The sequence below is a fragment of the Meles meles genome, chromosome 6 (genome assembly GCF_922984935.1).
Source record: "Meles meles chromosome 6, mMelMel3.1 paternal haplotype, whole genome shotgun sequence".
Classification (NCBI taxonomy): Eukaryota; Metazoa; Chordata; class Mammalia; order Carnivora; family Mustelidae; genus Meles; species Meles meles.
Genome location: NC_060071.1, coordinates 115,147,781 through 115,167,498, shown reverse-complemented (window position 1 = coordinate 115,167,498; position 19,718 = coordinate 115,147,781). Strand labels below are relative to the sequence as shown.

General features: G+C 39.2%; 1 protein-coding gene across 1 annotated transcript in view; it reads left to right on the top strand.

Annotated features, from left to right (window-relative positions):
* The window catches only part of LOC123943124 (girdin-like), a 45,446-nt gene extending 26,775 nt beyond the window's left edge, over positions 1–18,671 (top strand). The window contains exons 5-10 of the mRNA XM_046007008.1: positions 7,161–7,296; positions 9,209–9,520; positions 10,893–11,093; positions 14,160–14,387; positions 15,194–15,409; positions 18,381–18,671. Coding sequence (XP_045862964.1) covers positions 7,161–7,296; positions 9,209–9,520; positions 10,893–11,093; positions 14,160–14,387; positions 15,194–15,409; positions 18,381–18,542 — 1,255 coding nt within the window. The 3' untranslated portion in view covers positions 18,543–18,671. The remainder of the gene's footprint in view (positions 1–7,160; positions 7,297–9,208; positions 9,521–10,892; positions 11,094–14,159; positions 14,388–15,193; positions 15,410–18,380) is intronic.
* The last annotated feature ends 1,047 nt before the right edge of the window (positions 18,672–19,718 follow it).

The following is a 19,718-nucleotide window of genomic DNA, read 5'->3' as shown; positions in this document are numbered from 1 at the left end:
TGATAATTATCTTTCTCTGATTGACTTATTTTGCTTCACCTAATGCCCTCTAGTTCCATCCACGTCATTAAAAATGGCAAGATTTCTTTTTTGATGGCTGAGTAGTACTCCATTGTATGTATACCACATCTTCTTTATCCATTCATCTGTCAATGGACACCTGGGGTCTTTTCATAGTTTGGCTATTCTGGACATTGCTGCTATAAACATTGGGGTGCAGGTGTCCCTTTGGATCACTACATTTGTATCTTTGGGGTAAATACCCAGAAGTGCAATTGCTGGGTCGTAGGGTAGCTCTATTTTTACCTTTTTGAGGAACCTCCGTATTGTTTTTCAGAGTGACTGTATCAGCTTGCATTCCCACCAGCAATGTAAGAGGGTTTCCCTTTCTCTGCATCCTTGCCCACATTCATTGTTTCCTGAGTTGTTAATATTAGCCATTCTGACTGGTGTGAGGTGGTATCTCATTGTGGTTTATGATTTGTATTTCCCTGATGCCAAGTGATGTTGAGCATTTTTTCATGTGTCTGTTGGTCATTTGGATGTCTTCTATGGAGAAATGTCTGTTCATGTCTTCTGCCCATTTCCTGATTGGATTATTTGTTCTTTGGGTGTTGAGTTTGATAAATTCTTTATAGATTTTAGAAACCAGCCTTTTATCTGATATGTCATCTGCAAATACCATCTCCCAATCCATCTGTTGTCTTTTGGTTTTGTTGACTATTTCCTTTGTTGTGCAAAAGCTTTTGATCTTGATGAAATCCCAGTAGTTCATTTTTACCTTTGTTTCCCTTGCCTTTGGAGAAGTGTTTAGCAAGAAATTGCTGCAGCCAAGGTCAGTGAGGTTGCTGCCTGTGTTCTCCTCTAGGATTTTGATGGATTCCTGTCTCACATTGAGGTCTTTTATACATTTTGAGTCTATTTTCATGTGTGGTGTAAGGAAATGGTCTACTTTCATTCTTCTGCATGTGGCTGTCCAATTTTCCCAACACCGTTTGTTGAAGAGACTGTCTTTTTTCCCCCTTGGATATTCTTTCCTACTTAGTTGAAGATTAGTTGACCATAGAGTCGAGGGGCCATTTCTGGGTACTTTATTCTGTTCCATTAATCTATGTGTCTGTTGTTGTGCCAGTACCATACTGTCTTGATAATTACAACTTTGTAATAGAGCTTGAAGTCTGGAATTGTGATGCCACCAGCTTTGGTTTTTGTTTTTGTTTTTGTTTTTTTCAATATTCCTTTAGCTATTTGGGGTCCTTTCTGGTTCCATACATATTTTATGATTATTTGTTTCAACTCTGTGAAAAAATTTGATGGTATTTTGATAGGGATTATATTGAATATATAGATTGCTCTAGGTAGCTTAGAGATTTTAACAATATTTGCTCTTCCAATCCATGAGCATAGAACATTTTACACTATTGTGGTCAGAAAAGATGCATAATATGATTTCAGGCTTCTTAAATTTATTGAGAATTGTTTCAAAGCATGATGTGTGATCTGTCCTAGAGAATGTTCCATGGACACTTGAAAAGAATGTGTATCCCATTGTTTTGGATGGAATGTTTTTATATATCTGTTAAGTCCATCTGATCTAATATATCATTCAATGACACTGTTTCCCTATTGATTTTTCTGCTTGGATGATCTATCCACTGATATAACTGGTGTGTTAAAGTCCCCTACTATTGTACTATTACTGTAGTTTCTCCCTTTATGTCTGTTAATATTTGCTTTATCTATTTAAATGTTCCAATTTTGGGTACCTAGATATTTACAGTTGTTATATACTTCTGTTGAATTGACTCCTTTATCATTATGTATCATTTATCTCTTGCTACAGTCTTTGTTTTAAAGTTTGTTTTGTCTGTTATAAATATTGCTATTCTGGCTTTGCTTTTTTTTTTTTTTTTCCATTTCTATCTGCATGGTGTATCTTTCTCCATCCTTTCACTTTCAGTCTATTTGAGTCTTTAGCTCTGACCTGAGTTTCTTATAGCCATATATAGATGGCTTGTGTGTGTGTGTGTGTGCGTGTGTGTGTGTGTGTGTGTATGTTTTAAATCTGTTCTGATTCACTTGTCTTTTGTTTAGAGCATTTTAGAACATTTACATCTAAAGTAATTATTGATAAGTATCTATCTATCTACTTATTTTCATTTTGTTAATTGTTTTCTGGTTATTTTTGTTGTTATTCTCTCTGTCTTCTCACATTATCTTTCCTTGTGACTGATGACTTTCTGTAGTGTTATGCCTGAATAATTTCTATTTTTTGTGTATCTATCATGGGTTTGGAGTTTGGGGTTACTTTGAGATTTATATGTAGGACCCTAAATAAATAGCAGCTGATACTAAGTTGATTTAAATTTGAACATATTCTAAAAGAACTTTTTTTTTAAACTCTCTCCTCCATGTCTTATGTATATGCTGTGATATATTTTATATAACGTTTTTCTTACTTCTAATTATGGCCTTTTCTTTTTCACTTAAATCCCTTTAACATTTCTTTTTTTTTTTAAGATTTATTTATATATTTGACAGAGAGAGCTCACAAATAGGCAGAGAGGCAGGCGGAGGGGTGGTGGGGGAAACGGGCTCCCCTCTTAACAGAGAGTCCAATGTGGGACTTGATCCCAGGACCCTGAGATCCTGACCTGAGCCGAATGTAGAGCTTTAACCCATTGAGCTAACCAGGCGCCCCTCCCTTTAACATTTCTTGTAACACTGGTTTGGTGGTGATGAACTCCATTAACTATCATTTGTCTGGGAAACTCTTTACCTCTCCTTCAATTCTGAATGATAACCTTGCTAGGTAGACTACTTTGGGTTGTAGGTGTTTCCTTTCAGCTCTTTGCCACATCTTTCCAGCTTGCAAAGTTTCTGCTGAAAAATCAGCTGAGAGCCTCATGAGATTTCCCAAGCATATAACTAATTGCTTCTCTCATGCTGCCTTTAAAATTCTCTCTTTATCATTAATCTTTGACATTTAATTATTATGTGTTGGTGATTTGGGCCTCCTTGATTTCATCTTGTTTGGAGCTCTCCATGCTTCCTGAACTTGGATGTCTGTTTCCTTCCCCAGGTTAGGGAATTCTTATTATTCCTTTTTTTTTTTTTTAAGATTTTATTTAATTATTTGGCAGAGAGAGTGTGTGTGAGCAAGCATAAGCAGGGGCAGCTGCAGAGGGAGAGGGAGAAGCAGGCTCCCCACTGAGCAGGGAGTCCAATGCAGGGCTTGATCCCAGGACCCTAGGATCCTGACCTAACCAAAAGGCAGATGCTCAACCAACTGAGCCACCCAGGCACCCCTCAGATGTTATTGCTTCAAATAACTTTTCTTTCCCTTTCTCACTTCTCCTTCTGGAACCCCTATAATGCATATTGTTTGCTTGATGTTGTCCAAGAGATCCCTTACCTATCCTCTTTTAAAAATTTTTTTTTCTTTTTGCTATTCAGTTAGGGTTCTTTCCTTTACCTTGTCTTCCAGATTACTGATACATTCTTCTACATCCTCTAATCTACTGTTGATTCACTCTAGTGTAGTTTTCATTTCAGTTATTATACTCTTCAATTCTGATTGGTTCTCTTCTATATTTTCTCTTTGTTGAAGTTCTCAGAGTCTACTCTTCTTTCCGACCTGGTGAGCATCTTTATGATCATTACTTTAAACTCTCTTTCAGGCATAGTGCTTATCTCCATTTCATTTAGTTCTTTTTCTGGTGTTTTATCTTGCTCACTCATTCAGGGGATACTCCTCTGTCTCTCCATTTTGCTGGATGTCTGTTTCTATGAATTATGGAGGACAACTACTTCTCCTAAACTTAAAGGAATGGTCTTGCATAGTGTCATCTCCTGTGTATACTGTGTGTGCCTGGTGACTTTGGCTGGCTGGCTGGAGATGTGTCTGGCATGGGCTGAGGTTCCCAGTGCCCTCTGTGCTAAGGCTACCCTGGTGGGATGGCTGGAGCTGAAGTGAGTATGGACCTGGGTGGTCCCAGGACTCTGTGAACACAGTGTACCAGCAGAATGGCTGAAGCTGAATCGAGTGCAAACCAGTGGGTCCTGGGGCTCTTCATGCAAATTGCCCTGGCAATTTAGCTGGACAGCTAAAGTTTAAGTGAGCACAGGCTTGTAGGATCCTTGGTTCTCTGTGCAGAAGGCCCCCTGGCAGGCTAGATGAAACTGAAGTGGATACAAACAGGACATCTTAGGTATCTCTGTGCAGAGGGTGCCCTGGCAGGGCAGCTAGAGCTAAGGTGGGGCCTAGACCAGGGGATTCTGGGGTGCTACAAAGGGCTACCCTGGGAGATCAGCTGAAGCAGAGGTGGATGAAAGCTGGGATGTCCTGGGGTATTCAGTGCAGAGGGTACCCTGTTGGGGTGATTAGAATGGAGGCTGGCATGGGCCAAGGTTGTCCCAGGATGCTCTGTACAGGAGGCCCCATGGTGGGGTGGCTGCAGCTGAGGTGGGGTGTGGGCTTGGGAGTCCCAGAGTGCCCTATGCAGGAGGTGTCCTGGCAGGGCAGCTGGAGGTGAGGTGAGCATGGGTTAGGAGTTCCCAGGTTGTTCCATGCAGGGGGTACCATGGCAAGGCAGCTAGAGCTGAAGCAGGCATTAGTTTGGAGGTCCCAGAGTGCTCTGCATTGGGAGTACCCTAGTAAGTTCTCTGGGGCTGAAGTGGTGTGGGCCTGGAATTTTCCAGGTGCTTTGTGCCTGTATCACCTTCGTATAGTGACTAGAGCCCTAGCAATTGCTGGACGAGTGGTGTCCTAGTGTGTGCCATGCTGGGGCAATCTTTGTGTGAAAGCTGTGTTTGGTGTGGGCCAGGGGTCTGGGGCTCACTGAGGTGGTGCGTGGAGCTTGTTCACTAGTGTGGTCCTCATCCATATTATCAAGATGGTTGGAGAATGTAACTAAGGTGCTCACCAGCCCCTTCAACCTGGAAAGAGTTCCAGCAGCTCCCCCTGCTGTTTTTCAGAGTTCTAGGGCTGGCTCTTTTATCTTAGCTCCTCTTTTAAACCGTGGCTTTTCTGTGCCCAGAGTATTTGGGGCTAGTGTGGGCCAGGGGCATGGGGTTTGCTGGTGTGACAGGCTGGCCATGGTGCCTGACCCCTGTCCTATCTGCACCATCAAGATAGAAGGGGAGTGTAAACCTGGTGCCCCCAGCCCCTCCACCCAGAGACAGCTCCACCTGTTCCATCATGTCCCATCAAGATTCTAGACCTAGCTCCTTTACTTGGTGGTTGTTCCTTCATGCCCCAGGGCATCTGAGGCTGGTATGGGCCAGGCACCCAGTGCTCGCTGAGGCAGCAGGTCAATCACAGCATCTGGAACCCTGCTCCCATCCACATCACCAAGGTGGAGGGGGAGCACAAACTATGCTACCTGCCCCTCTGACCTATAGAGAGTTCCAGTAGCTCCCCCCCCCCCCCCCCCCCCCCCCCCCCCCCCGGCAGGGTTCCAGGGCTAGTTCCTCCACATTCCAGTTGCTTTTCTAACCTCCAGCTATCCCTCCAGGCCCCAGGGCGTCTGTGGCTGGTGTGGACCAGTGACCCAGAGCTTGCAGATGTATCAGTCAAGGCGTCTCTATCTCTCCTGTCTCTCCACGCAGTCTTCCCATCTTCTGATGTGCAAAACTGCTCAGACAACCCTCAACTCCCCCTCAGGCAGAATTGCCAGTACATAGAGATGTAGGTCTGGTGCCTTCATGGAGGAGGTGAGCCCAGGGTCTTCCCATTTCACCATCTTGGACTAGACATCCTCTAGTGTTTCTTTTAATAATGCATTTCTTCTGACAGTTTTTTCCATTTTTTAATTCTGAAACTATATTACTTCATTTTTATTTTTTTTTTTGAGTGGCTTTTTAAAAACTGATTATAGAATTCTGGCTAATATTTTTTCTTATAGCACTTGAAGATGTCATCTGATTATCTTCTGATTTCTATAGTTTCTGTTGAAAAGTTAGTCATCAGTTTCATCGTTGTACCTTTGAAGGGAATAATGCGTGCTTTTTGTTGTTGTTGGTAGCAGTTTGACTATGATGTGTCTTGGTGTGGCTTTCTTTGTACTACCCTGCTTAGGGTTTACAGAACTTATGGAATCTATTTATTATGTCTTTCATCAGGTTTGGAATCTTGGGAATTATTTTTTCAAATATTGTTTTTGTCCCACTGTGTCTTTACTCTCACTCTAGGGTTATAGTTACAGGTGTGTTAGACCTTTTGCATGTGTCCTGCAAGTCTTTAATATAACCTTTTGAGGTAAAATTTTCTATTTGGATGATTTGAATAATTTCATTTGAACTGACTCAAATGCACTAATTCTCTAAGCTATAATTACTAGACAGAAGAGAAAAAAAAAAACAAAAACATAGAAGATAGATTGAAATTTTAACTTACCTATAGGTATGGGGTAGAAAATGTTACCAATACCTATCAATTAGTAATCAAAACAAAACCCAAATAATTAGCTACTTGTATATTTGATTTTTTAAAAAAAAAGCTTTTACATATGCTATTCTCTATTGCTACATCATTATTCTAATTCCCTTTCCTCTCATCAAATCCCAGTAGAAGAGCCCATCAGGTATTATTAAAATAGGTTTACTTGTATCCCTCTGGAACCTCCTGATCATCACAGTGTTACCAATAGTGGCAGGCAAGATATTCATGCTCAAATTTCCCCATGAAAAGGATGGTTTAAAAATTGATCTTCCCCAGGGGAATTACTAGAGGATTTACCACTGGCTTGTTTTTCTCTCCATTTCTCTGTCATTTCTAGTTTCTCCCTAAAAATAGTTGGGTAACTATTAGCTCTTCTCACAGTAAGTACATTTCTACTTAATACACATATTTAATATACTTTAAGTGAGGATTATTTCTTTTAATTATTATTATTATTTTTTAAAGATTTTATTTATTTGACAGAGAGAGACACAGTGAGAGAGGGAACACAAGCAGTGGGAGAGAGAGAGGGAGAAGCAGGCTTCCCACTGGGCTGGGAGCCCGATGCAGATCTCGATCCCAGGACTCTGGGATCATGACCTCAGCCAAAGGCAGACGCTTAACCGACTAAGCCACCCAGGCGCCCCTCTTTTAATTATTTTTAATTGAAGTATGAAAGTTGAGTTGGTTTGTTGTTACCTATTGATTTCTTACACAGAATACATCTGTTTGAAAGAGAAAAGGCAGAACGAAAAGCAGGCCTTTTGGAGAAAAAGTTAGCAGGTACTGATGGGTTCATCCATTACATGAATATGAAAGGACAAGAAGATTCCTTGGTTAGCTTCATGATGAAGGTGAGAATAAATTTTGATTGACTTTTAAATTTTTTTTTTTTTATTTGACAGAGAGAGACCACAAGTAGACAGAGAGGCAGGCAGAGAGAGAGAGAGAGAGAGAGAAAGAGAGAGAGGGAAGCAGGCTCCCTGCTGAGCAGAGAACCCGATGCGGGACTCGATCCCAGGACCTGAGATCATGACCTGAGCCGAAGGCAGCGGCCCAACCCACTGAGCCACCCAGGCGCCCCTTGATTGACTTTTAAAGAAACAGGATTTTTATTACTCTGTGTTATTCCAAGAGATAACTGGCAAATACTGAGTAGCTTTTTGATCTGCTTCTTATGGAGGATCAGAGAAAGCTGTGCTATGTGGTTGACTGAAAGCCTTTCTGACTACAGAGAGAAGGCAGAGGGTAGATCTAAGGTCTCTGATATTGCAGAACAGAACTGAGCTGAGAGAGAACTGGGAGGAGGAGTGGTAGTTAGAGAATGAAGTGTTGGAGTTTTACATTTTGGGTGTGGGTTACTTCCTGCTGCTGACAACATCTGGGTTTTGGGCTCTAAATGTAAGGGTTGAAGAGAGGTGTAGGCAAAAGTCATTGAAACCAAGGCATAGGAATCACGATGCTAAATTGGTGGAGCATCTATATTGGACCTTGAAATCTAGAATTATGGAATGAGTTGGGTTTGGAAGGAGGAGACAAGTCTGGTCCTTAGTAGTCACAATTCACAGGATGAGTAGAGGTTTTATAGGAGAAGGTTGGAGGATGGGATCTACTCTATTGTCAAGGAAGTGGTGAAAGTTTATTTTGAAATCCTTAGACTTTAAGTTTATTACATAACTTGAGTATAAGACAAGGTCCATTATAATCCAATTAATATGATCTGACATTAAAAAAAATTCCATTTAAAAAAGATTCAGCAACTACTTTTAAAGTAGTTTAAAGTCATTCCAGTTTTTAATTGCCCCTCTCAAGTAATTCCCAGTAACACTTCCCTTTTTTTTCACTTCTCTGTTAATCTGTCACATTCTTAAAAACCTCTCCCAAACTAATATTCCTGCAACTCTGACCGTTACTCCCATTGCCCTTTTAATCTGCCTCTTCTAGCCTTTTAGTGATGTAAACCTATCATTACTTCAAAAATTCTAGCTCTCTTTCTATTTCTCAGTTTCACATGACAAAAAGCCCAGAAACAGACCCTATTTACTTAGCTTCCAGAGTTGAAGGTCAAGAAAGTGGAAAGAAGTCTAGAATTTATAAAGGTAGAATATTCCCATGGGAGATTGGGAAAGAAATACAAGTATAATCATCCCCCGCCCTCCCCCGCCAAGGCTATTTACAATGGAAGCAGGATGATTATAGGAGCACAAGGGAAAAGTTGGGGGAAAGAAGTGGAACTTATTTTGTTTATGCTTTTACATCATCAAATTGGTTATTACTAAATGATGTTCTATAACCATAATGAAGTCTTTATGGAAATATCCATTTCCCTCCCAACTTTTCACTTAACTGTCTTAACATTCATTGATAAGCCTTGCCCAAATCAGTTATTTTATTAGAAGCAAAATGATGATTTTAAAATTTATGTCATTCTTTCTATATTTATTAGCTCAAAATAGTCTGTAAAGAGTATAACTTCATTAACTGAAGCTGTTTGGTCAGCTGTTTCTCCAAGCTCAATTTCCTATGTTCTCAAACCAATTTCTCCATATGATCATTCTGATACCTCTTGATGTTCTAGTCTGCTCTTTTGAGTATGCTCTTGTCTCTCTTATGACTCCATAACACTTTACTTCTTCTGAGGGCCTTGCTCCTCAAATTTTGTATTGTGACTATATATCAAAAAAGGAAGTAAATTTATATTTCAAAAAAATTAAAATCATATTAAATTCCAAGTGGGAAGTTTAACATGTGTGTTGGCATATTTAGGATAAAGGTGAAGATATCCTGACCAAGAACTCTGAAAGAGACATTTTTCATTCTGAAGGACCAAAAGATGGGCAGAAAATTTGGGATAAGTGTCAAGAAGATTCAATCCATAAGGAAAAACAAAAATATGAGTTGGACAGACCTCCACATTCATTCAGCTGGGAAACCAAAACCACACGATCCCACTACCAGAAATTCCTCAGTCAGTTGGCTACTCTCCTGAGCAACAATGTTGTCCCCATACCAGCCACCGAGGAGGCTGTGAAAGAGAGGATTCAGGAAATTGGTGCAAAAGAACAATCTTGGAAGTCTGTAAGTGTATTGACAGACAAATCATTCTTTCAAATTTGTTGCTTTTAATGTGTCAATTTTGATATTAGCTGATTTAGTAAATTCTGTGGCTCTGAATTTTTTTTTTTTAATTTATTTATTTGACAGACAGAGATCACAGATAGGCAGAGAGGCAGCCAGAGAGAGAGGAAGGGAAGCAGGCTCCCCACCGAGCAGAGAGCCCGATGCGGGGCTCGATCCCAGGACCCCGGGATCATGACCTGAGCCGAAGGCAGAGGCTTCAACCCACTGAGCCACCCAGGCGCCCCTGTGGCTCTGAATTTTAACTTTGATTTTATTTTTCTACTACAGTGATAAAAGGAAAAATGTATCCATTATTAAGCAGAGGTAGTGTAGTGTTTTTATTAAGAGCAGAGAGTCCAGGTATGAATCCCAGCTCAGCCATTATCAGCTGTGTGCTCTTGGACAGATTGCTTATTCTCTGTGGGCCTCAGTTTCATTTGTAAAATTTGATGGGATGGGGTGGGGCTGGGGGCTGCAAGGGCATAGCTCCTATCTCAGTGTGGTAAGGATTAACTGGATTAATACATGATAAATGCTTAGTACAGCTCAGTGTAAGCTCAGTGAATCCTGGCTTAAACATAGTGGTATGGTGGTATGGTGAAGATAATGTGTCCATCATGCCTAAATACTGGTCAGGCCAACCAGTGCAGTAAATCCATTTTCAGGTCATTCTTTGAATGTATTGGCCAACTCTATGAAAAGACTGAACAAGCAAGTTTCAGTGGCTCTATCTCCTTGTCATGTCCACATCAATTGAGTACCATCTCATGCCCCTTCACTTAAAATTCAAACGAAGATAGGTATTGCTTAGGTTAGATGTGTTCGAAAAATCTGCTGCCCTCTGTTTATTGTAGAGTTCCAATTTTTTCTTTCACTTTTTGCTTAAAATTCATTATACAATTTTATTTCTCAGTGCTCACTAAAATGTCTCATTTTATATATCAGAGCTCTCCATTTCTTTTTCTAAAACCAGCTGATATATGTCACATCTTAAATCTTCCCCACTCACTTAGTTAGTAATGTAACATTACTACAGTGTTGGTGTCCGTAGAACTTGCATATAGTTTTTTTTTTTTAAGATTTTATTTATTTATTTGACAGACAGAGATCACAAGTAGGCAGAGAAGCAGGCAGAGAGAGAGAGGAGGAAGCAGGCTCCCCGCTGAGCAGAGAGCACAATGCAGGGCTCCATCCCAGGACCCTGGGATCATGACCTGAGCCGAAGGCAGAGGCTTAACCTACTGAGCCACCCAGGTGCCCTTGCACGTAATTTTGAAATGAAATAGAAATCATGGGCCCTCAGGAGTCTTAGCTCTCCTTCTCCCCACAGAGGACCGAAGGCCTGCAGCAGGAAATTCTGATGCTCACTCAACGCCTGGAGCAGCTGCAGCATCACTCTGAAGAAGCTGCTGGAGAATCATCCCAAATGCAAGACAGGTGTAGGGAACAAAAAAGACCTTGGAAACATCTGGAAGGGAAAACTGCTATTAATGACTTTTTTCAAGACAGTTTAGCCTTGGACAGGAATAGAGTAAGACTTTCCTGGATAAGGCATTTCTCTGTCAATGAAAATGATCAGATTTTATTATATTATCTAATGTTGATTTGATATTAGATATTATTAATGCTGTTAGTGCTATTTATACTTAATATGGGAAAAGAGAGGAAAATTTGCTACAAATCTTTAAATCTTCTGCTTTTATAAAAAAGCCTCTCTTTGTTCCATACCTCTCATTTCTCTAATACATACATATTCCATATTCATTTGGAGGGCAGTTATTAGTGTATTTCTTAATGTACTTTAAAAAGGGGATTGGAAGCAAAGGAGATCCAAGAAATGACTGTACAGGTAGAACACAAGGGACTGTGTCAGCAAGATACAAGGAGTATCAGGGAGGGACTGGCGATGCTATTCCTCAGTAATTCATATGTAGACCAGTACCTTCTCTACTCTTCACTTCTCTGTGTCTGTAAGGAAGACATGAAAGCATCAGTTCTATGATTATTCATTTCCCTGCGAACATTTTAAAACACTATTTTAGATTTTAAGAATATTCAATTAACACATGCTTTCTACAACCCTTGAAACCAAGTTAAAAGATTTGAGGAAAGAATAATTTTCCTCAACTTTCTTTCTGCCTATTTTCCCTCAGTAACCAGTAGTGTATATATCTTCTACAACTATTGCCATGGTTATGGAAATATACAAGTACATATATGTGGGTGGTGGTATTTTTATAAAACTGGGACTATGCTCGTCAAATATTCTTCTTACACAGTGAAAATTTAAGTACCTCATGGTTTTTTCTTAGGTGAAAAGGTAAAGGTTTAACTCATTTCTTTAACAATTTTTTTTTAGATTTTATTTATTTATTTGACAGACAGAGATCACAAGTAGGCAGAGAGGCAGGCAAAGAGAGAGAGAGAGAAGAGGAAGCAGACTCCCTGCTGAGCAGAGAGCCCAATGTGGGGCTCGATCCCAGGACCCTGAAATCATGACCTGAGTTGAAGGCAGAGGCTTTAACCCACTGAGGCACCCAGGTGCCTCCATTTTTTAAAAATTTTTTTAAAAGATTTAATTTATTTATTTGACACAGAGAGAGAGAGATCACAAGTAGGCAGAGAGGCAGGCAGAGAGAGGGAGAAGCAGGCTCCCTGCTGAGCAGAAAGCCTGATGCAGGGCTCAATCCCAGGACCCTAGGATCATGATGTGAGCCAAAGGCAGAGGCTTTAACCCACTGAGCCACCCAGGTGCCCCAACTGGTAATTTTTGATAATTTGGCACATCTTCTTTTTCCCTATAGCAGATTTTATTTTATATACTGTAATAGGATTTTATACTTTTCTTCATATAAGTCCTATAAGTCCTTCCTATAAGTCTTTCTTGTAAAATTCATTCTTAGGTCTTTTATAGATTTTCTGTTCTTTGTTAATAACATATTTTCCCCCATTTCTATTTGAAATGGCTATTACTAATATAAATAAAAACATTTGATATGTTTTGTTGTTTTTTTAAAGCTTTATTTATCTTGCACATGTGTGCAAACTCGGGGGCAGAGGGAGAGGGAGAAAGAGAATCTCAAGCCAACTCCCTGATGAGTGCAGAGCCCAGTGCAGGGCCCTGAAATCAAGATCTGAGCTGAAATCAAGAGTATGAGGCTTAACCAACGGAGCCACCCAGCCACCCCACATTTGATATGTATATATTTTTATTAATTACCTACAATTTTACTGAATTCACATATTAATCCAATAGTTTTCTTAACTAGGGTTTTTTGAGTTTTCCAGACATGATTGCATATTATTGTTTTCTAGAAAATACTGTACTTCTATTAGATTTTCAACTTATTGCCACTGAGGTATAAAATATTCTTTTAGAATTATTTTCATTCTTTCTATATCTATGAATTCTGCATATTTCTCCTTCCTAATGTTATATGTTTTTACTTTCTCTCTTTCCTCCTTTTTAAAAAATATTTTATTTTTTTGAGAGAGAGAGCATACACAGCAGGGGGCAGAGTGAGAGGGAAGACAGACTCCCTGTGAACAGGAAGCCTGATGCTGGGATGGAGCCCCAGACCCTGAGATCATGACCTGAGCCAAAGGCAGACGCGTAACTGACTGAGCCACCCAGGCGCCCCCCCACTTTTTTTTTTCTTTTTCTTCTTCTTGCCCCCAAGCTTGCTTGGGGGCATGTATTTTATTTTTCCAAAGAACAAGTGGTTCTTTTTAAATATAAATTTTACTGGCTTTTGGGGCACCTGAGTGGCTCAGTGGGTTAAGCCTCTGCCTTCGGCTCAGGTCATGATCTCATGGTTCTGGAATAGAGCCGCACATTGGGCTCTCCACTCAGCGGGGAGCCTGATTCCCCCTCTCTCTCTGCCTGCTGCTCTCTCTGCTTGTGATCTCTCTCTGTGTCAAATAAATAAATAAAATATTTAAAAAATTATTACTAGCTTTTGATCTATATATAATGAAAATGTACAGTATTTTAATGAAATTTGCATATCCTCTTTTTTTTTTTTTTGCTGGTAATAACTTTGTAAAGTACAGATTACTAGAAAATATAATTAAAATCACCAATAATCCTACTACTATGAGATAACCAGTGTTAACTTATAGGCATAGTTTTTCTTAATCCTGCTTCTTCCATTTAGTTATATCACTAGTATTTTCTCTGAGTAAATATTTTTGTAACTTGACTTTTAGGGAGGGTATAATAAATCATATGTAATTTAATTATACTTTTTTGGACATTTGCATTGTTTGTATTTTCCATGTTATAAATAATGTAAGTATCTTTGTGTATGAATCTTTAAATATTTGTCTCCTTATAATACATTGCTAGAAAAGTTGATACAATCTATGTTACCATAGGGTGTTTATAAAATTGTTAGCACGAGCCATCAATTTTATTGTCATATTTTATTTTCCAGATTATTTTAATAATGCATATCTATCTATAGTGAAAAAAATTTTTAAGTAAGCAAGTATTACTGTCAGCAGCTTATCGGCCTAGAGTAGATCTGGTATGCTAATATGGAACACCACCTTAAAGCACAACTTCTTTATTTCAATGCTGTTGATTTCTCCAAAGGAAAACTCTGAGACTAAGAATTTGTGGACAGATGAGCATAGCAAGATGTACAGACAGCTAGAGAAAGATAATGAGCAACAAACATTATTGAATATTCAGCAGAATTTACAGATTGCTACAACTCAGAGACTAGAGGAGAAAATTCAGAAACTTCAGAAACAGCTCAGTGATTTGAAATTGTCAAATAAAAGTATGAAAACTCAACTTACAAGAGTAAATGTCCTTAAAGTAAGTAAAGTGAGGCTTTCAAAAATTCTCGTCGGCTTTGATCTGTTACTATTTTAGCTGCATGTTTCCTATGAATTTTTTTAAAAATTAACATTAAAATTATTTTATATGCACGCATGAGTGTATATAATATAAAAGCTTATTGGATAATAAAATTAGATGCATAGACATCTACCACTTATCTTAAAAACAAGGGTATTGTCAACCCCACCGAAACCCTCATCTATTCTTTTCCCTACTTCTCAAAGTTAACTGGCATTCTAAATGTTAGAATTCTAGAGTCCTTGCTCTTTCCACCTTATTTTGGTCTTTCTTATTGGGGTAATAGTTAAGTTTTATTCATTTTTGGAGGCTCCTCTTTGGATCTTCTCCATATCAAGCTTCACTTGTAGTATTTCAAACATATGTTTTATGCCTTAAAACAAAGGTGCACTAAATACTTCCATAAGTGGGGTTTTTTGGGCATTTTTCCAGCTATGTTTATCTTAACTGCAAAGCCAGTTATTTTCTCTATTTCTGATTTTGGTTAGCAAAGACAGTACAACTTTTGAGGACATGAATACTCATTAAACTTCTTTAAATCCCAAGTACCTAGTTTATAAAAGTGCTCAGTGACTGTTATTGATGCGTACGATGATTGAGACATGTCTTCTTAATTCATAAATTGTGGAATTTTCTTTCTTTTCCATATACCAGAGCCCTAGAAAAAGAAGAAAAGAAGCATGGGTTATATCACACATCTTGTCTTTTACTTAGAAGAGATCTAATTAGTCATATCCCTTTCCCCCAACCTTATACCCTCACAGGACAAAACAATCGAAAAGCTCAGGCGATCTTTAATGCAAGTGGAAGCAATGAAAGGGAAAGCAGGTATGAAAACAGACAACTTGAAAACTACATTACACTCTGCCAAGCAAGAGGCAAGAGGGGACAAAGAGAAGGTCTATCAGCTGTTAGATGCTGTCACTTCTGAGCCCTGCACAGCAAAGAGCACTCCTGATAAAGTACCAGGACAACAAGAGGTTTGTTTTGTTTATTATTATATTAAGAGTCTTTAAAGTGATTAACACTGATGTCACCTTAGACTCTATCTAATCCAGACAAAAAGGAGTTTGTTGGCTTATGGACTCAAAGGTGAGTTAAGCAACCAGACCTCAGCACGAGCTGCACTTGGGCTGCAGGATTAGCACCTGGAACTTTCTAAAGCTTTTCTCACCATCTCTTCTTGGCATCTGTGTGTGTGTCAACTTGCTTTATGTTTAGAGATTCTGGGACAGGGGAGAGAGTCCCCAGAAAGGGTCTAAGAAAGCCCAGCTTAGGTCAAATGCCTATTCCTGGTGAATCCACAGTAGCAAGGGGTGGCATAAATGATTATCTTCACTTAGGTTTGCATATACATCCTCTGACTGACCAATGGCAAGAGGAAAAAGATGTCTAAGAATGGAAGTTTAGGGGAAACCATGTGTCTGGGGCTGAGTCATCTTCTAGGAAAAGAGGGTAGTGCTGCTAAATTTGCCTAGATTCTCACAACATTTATAAAGCAGGTGTTGTAAGAGAATTTTAAAAAAGATTTATTTATTTTAGAAAGAAAGAGAGAGAATGAGTGGAAGGGACTGAGGCAGAGGCAGAGGAAGAGAGAACCTCAAGCAGACCCCGCTCTGAGCTTGGAGCCCTGTTTGGGACTCGAGATCACATCCCTGAGATTAGGACCTGAGCTGAAACCAAGAGTCAGATGATTTAATGGACTATGCCACCCAGCTGCCCCTTTAAAAGAATTTTTAAAAGGCTAACTGATAATTTGGGGCTACTGTGGAACTATATGCTACATCTCTTATTAGTAGCTTAAGAAATATGTAATGTAACCAATTACCTTAAAAGATTCTTGAAACATAAAATCATGATATTATTATTTTTGGGTTTTTTTCTCTTTTTAAATTTCTGCATATTTATATTCTTGTTTTTACTCTTCTCAATAACCTTTCTATATTTTCAGTCAGATCTTCTCTTCTTTGGCTACTCTGTAGTTCACTCTTTACTTCTGAGATGACTTTGTTTTCTTCTTGCCTGAGTTCAACCACCACATCTCCCTCATCTATAAGGCATATTGGATATCATTTTTTGGTCCATTTGTATTCTGAATTACAACATTTCTTACTCAAAATAGAGGCCTCCTCTCCCTGCCCCATGTCTGCAAATCCTTGTTTGAAATTTTTTTAGAAAGATTTTATTTATTTATTTAGTTGTGAGACAGAGACAGTGTGCACATGCGGGTGGGTAGTAGGAGCAGAGGGAGGGGGACAAGCAGACTCCATGCTGAGCATGGACCCCATGGAGGGGCTTAATCCCATGACCCCATGACCTGAGCCAGAAATCAAAATCAGATATTTAACCAACTGAGTCACCCAGGCACCCCTGAAATTTAATCCATATCAGGTATTGTGTCAAACATGACTCTTTTGCTCTGTGGCAGTTTTTTGGGGGGAAGTATTTTCATCACCTGACTAGTTTAGATGATGTTATTTTCTATTTAAAGAAATTTGGACGGATATTATTTGCCTTTTATCTATTCATGTTAAAATCCTTTTAATTGTGGTGCCTGGGTGGCTTAGTTGGTTGTCTGCTTTTGACTTGGGTCATGATCATGGAGTCCTGGAACTGAGTCCTGGGATCGAGCCCTGTATGGTCTCCCTGCTCAGTGGGGAGTCTGCTTCTCACTCTCCCTCCTCCTGCTCCCTCTTTCCCTCAAATAATTAAGTAAAATCTATAAAAATAAAATAAAATACTTTTAATTGCCCTGACCTCTCAATTTCAGGTGTTTCACTTTAGGGTAGTTACAGGGCAGGGTTTACTTGCTTCTTTTTTTTTTTTTAAACTCAATACCACCTTCTTGTGTTGCCACAGTGAGTGCAGTTCTATAGTCTTCCGTCAAGCCCTATATTTATTTGTTTATTTATTTTTCCCGTCAAGCCTTTTATCTTGGGGTGAGAAGTTATATGATGCCTGCTTCTGCAGTGCTCTTGTTTATAGAAGTCCCTGACTTTCCACTGTTTGCTTTTTTCTTTTCCTTTATCTCCTATCTTTCAAGGAACATCTCATCAAGTATCTCCCTCTTCCCTCAGAAACCTTGTCCTTCAGAACTGCCATTTTTGGGAGTGCCTGCGTGGCTCAGTTGGTTAAGCATCGGACTCTTGGTTTCCGCTCCGGTCATGATCTCTTGGTCACAGGCTGGAGCTCAACTTCGGGCTCTGTGCTGGGTGTGGAGTTGGCTTCAGATTCCCTCTCCCTCTGCTCCTTCACCCAGCTCGTTTGTGGGCACGAGTTTTCTCCCTAAAAATAAAAAAATAAAATCTTAAAAAAAAAAAAAGACTGCCATTTTTGGTCTCATGTGCTTCAAGCCCTTTTCTTTTCCTTCCCACTTGCCAGTTTTCTGACCCACCAGGTCTTAGACTTCTCAATTTTTCCCCATTTCTGCGTGCTCCTATGTCCAGGACACCACTAGAAACCAGCTGCACCCTCCACTGTGGGCTCAGGAGCTGCCTCTGCTGGTTTAGGATATTTATTTCCCCACTTATACACAAACTGAATTCTGTGATATTCTCTACTTATACTTTAGATATGATTTGTGGGTGGTTATAACTGCTTTCCTTAGAAGATCACTTTGGAGGAGAAGTGGAGAGATATGCTTAGGGAACTACTATGAGCATATAGCAAATCCAAAGTCCAAAAAGGAATTTCCTTAGGGATGAAAAACAAGCAGCAGTAAAATTAAGTTTAGTCTATAAAGTATAAAAATAAAATCTTAAAATGAAAAGGACATTTTAAATAAAGAGTTCTTGTAATATTTCTAGCTTAAAATATAATTTGAATGTAGAATGTTACATTTCATAAAGAAATGTTTAATAAGACTACATTTCTGATACCAATTTCATTGTACACAATAAGAAGGTGGCCAAAACGAATGATATATCTTATGTTTTTGGTGGTTTTTTGTAGCTTTCTGATTTTCGAGAAACTATTATGAAGATGTTGGGATTTAACACGAGAACAGCTGACAAGGAAATCATCAATCACCTAAGGCTTATTATACAAGATTATGAAGCATCTAACAAATCAAAGATTGCTTCTGATTATAAGACTAGACAGGATAATGAATAAAAAAGTTCTTTCTTCATTGCTGCCAACAAGAGCACAGAAGATATAGATATCTCCTCCAGCATCTTGAATTGGCTACATAATGAATAAAATGCATTGGGAATTTTTCACTTGAAAAATTCTCTTCTTTGATATTTGGCAGTTAACTTTTCTTTGTCATTATCTTGTTCTATACATTTATTTATGGTCTAGTCTACGTTGTTACTTATATATCTAATTATATTTATTATTAACTGTATTTTAAGAAGTGTATTAACCAGAACTTGTGTTCTCAGTGGGAATATTTATATTTATAGTTAACAGACTATTTCTAAAATGAAAAGTCCAGAATAATTATTTTAAAGTCAGCTGATTGGTAACCTTAATTCCCTTTTGCCACATAGCCTAAAATACAGGTTCCAGGGATCAGGACATAGACCTTTTTGGGGAGCCATCATTCTGCTGACCATAGCTCACATCTACCCAAATTGAAAACACATATATACCTGCCTAATAGAAATGTGTATATAGGGGACGCCTGAGTGGCCGAGTCTGTTAAGCCTCTGACTCTTGATTTTGGCTCAGGTCATGATCTCAGGGTCATGGGATTGAACCTCATGTTGGGCTCTGCAGTGAGCCAGAGTCTCCTTCCCTCCCTCTGCCTCTCCACATCTGCTCACGCTCTCTAACATAAATAAATCTTTAACATAAACTATAAAAAAGAGAAATGTGTATATAAATTCTACAAAAAGATATTTATAAAATTGTTCATGGCAGCATTGTTCATAATTGCCCCAAACTGGAAACTGTCCAAATGACCAAAAGTAGAGTTAACTATGACAACCAGATCCATTAGTTAAGCAATCAGATCTCCTTCACTTGTGGGAGGGAGAGGTCACCTGGAATGAGGAATTTTCTTAGCGGCCAAACCATAAAGGGACTCCAGGTCTAACACTGGGGATATGACAAATAGAGGACAAGGAGTTTGAAGGGAAATGGTAACTTTATGGGGCTCCACTTAGAATGCAATAACCAGTGGCTTGTAAAGAGAACTTAGTTCTTGTAGCACATCTGTTGTTGACCATCCTCAAATTTTAAAATAAACCTCAAAATTAGGAAATGTGGCCTGGATTTCTGTATTGTGGCTCTGGGGTTTCAGGCAGCCCCAACTACCCTAGCCGAAACATTTTTCGGGTCAGA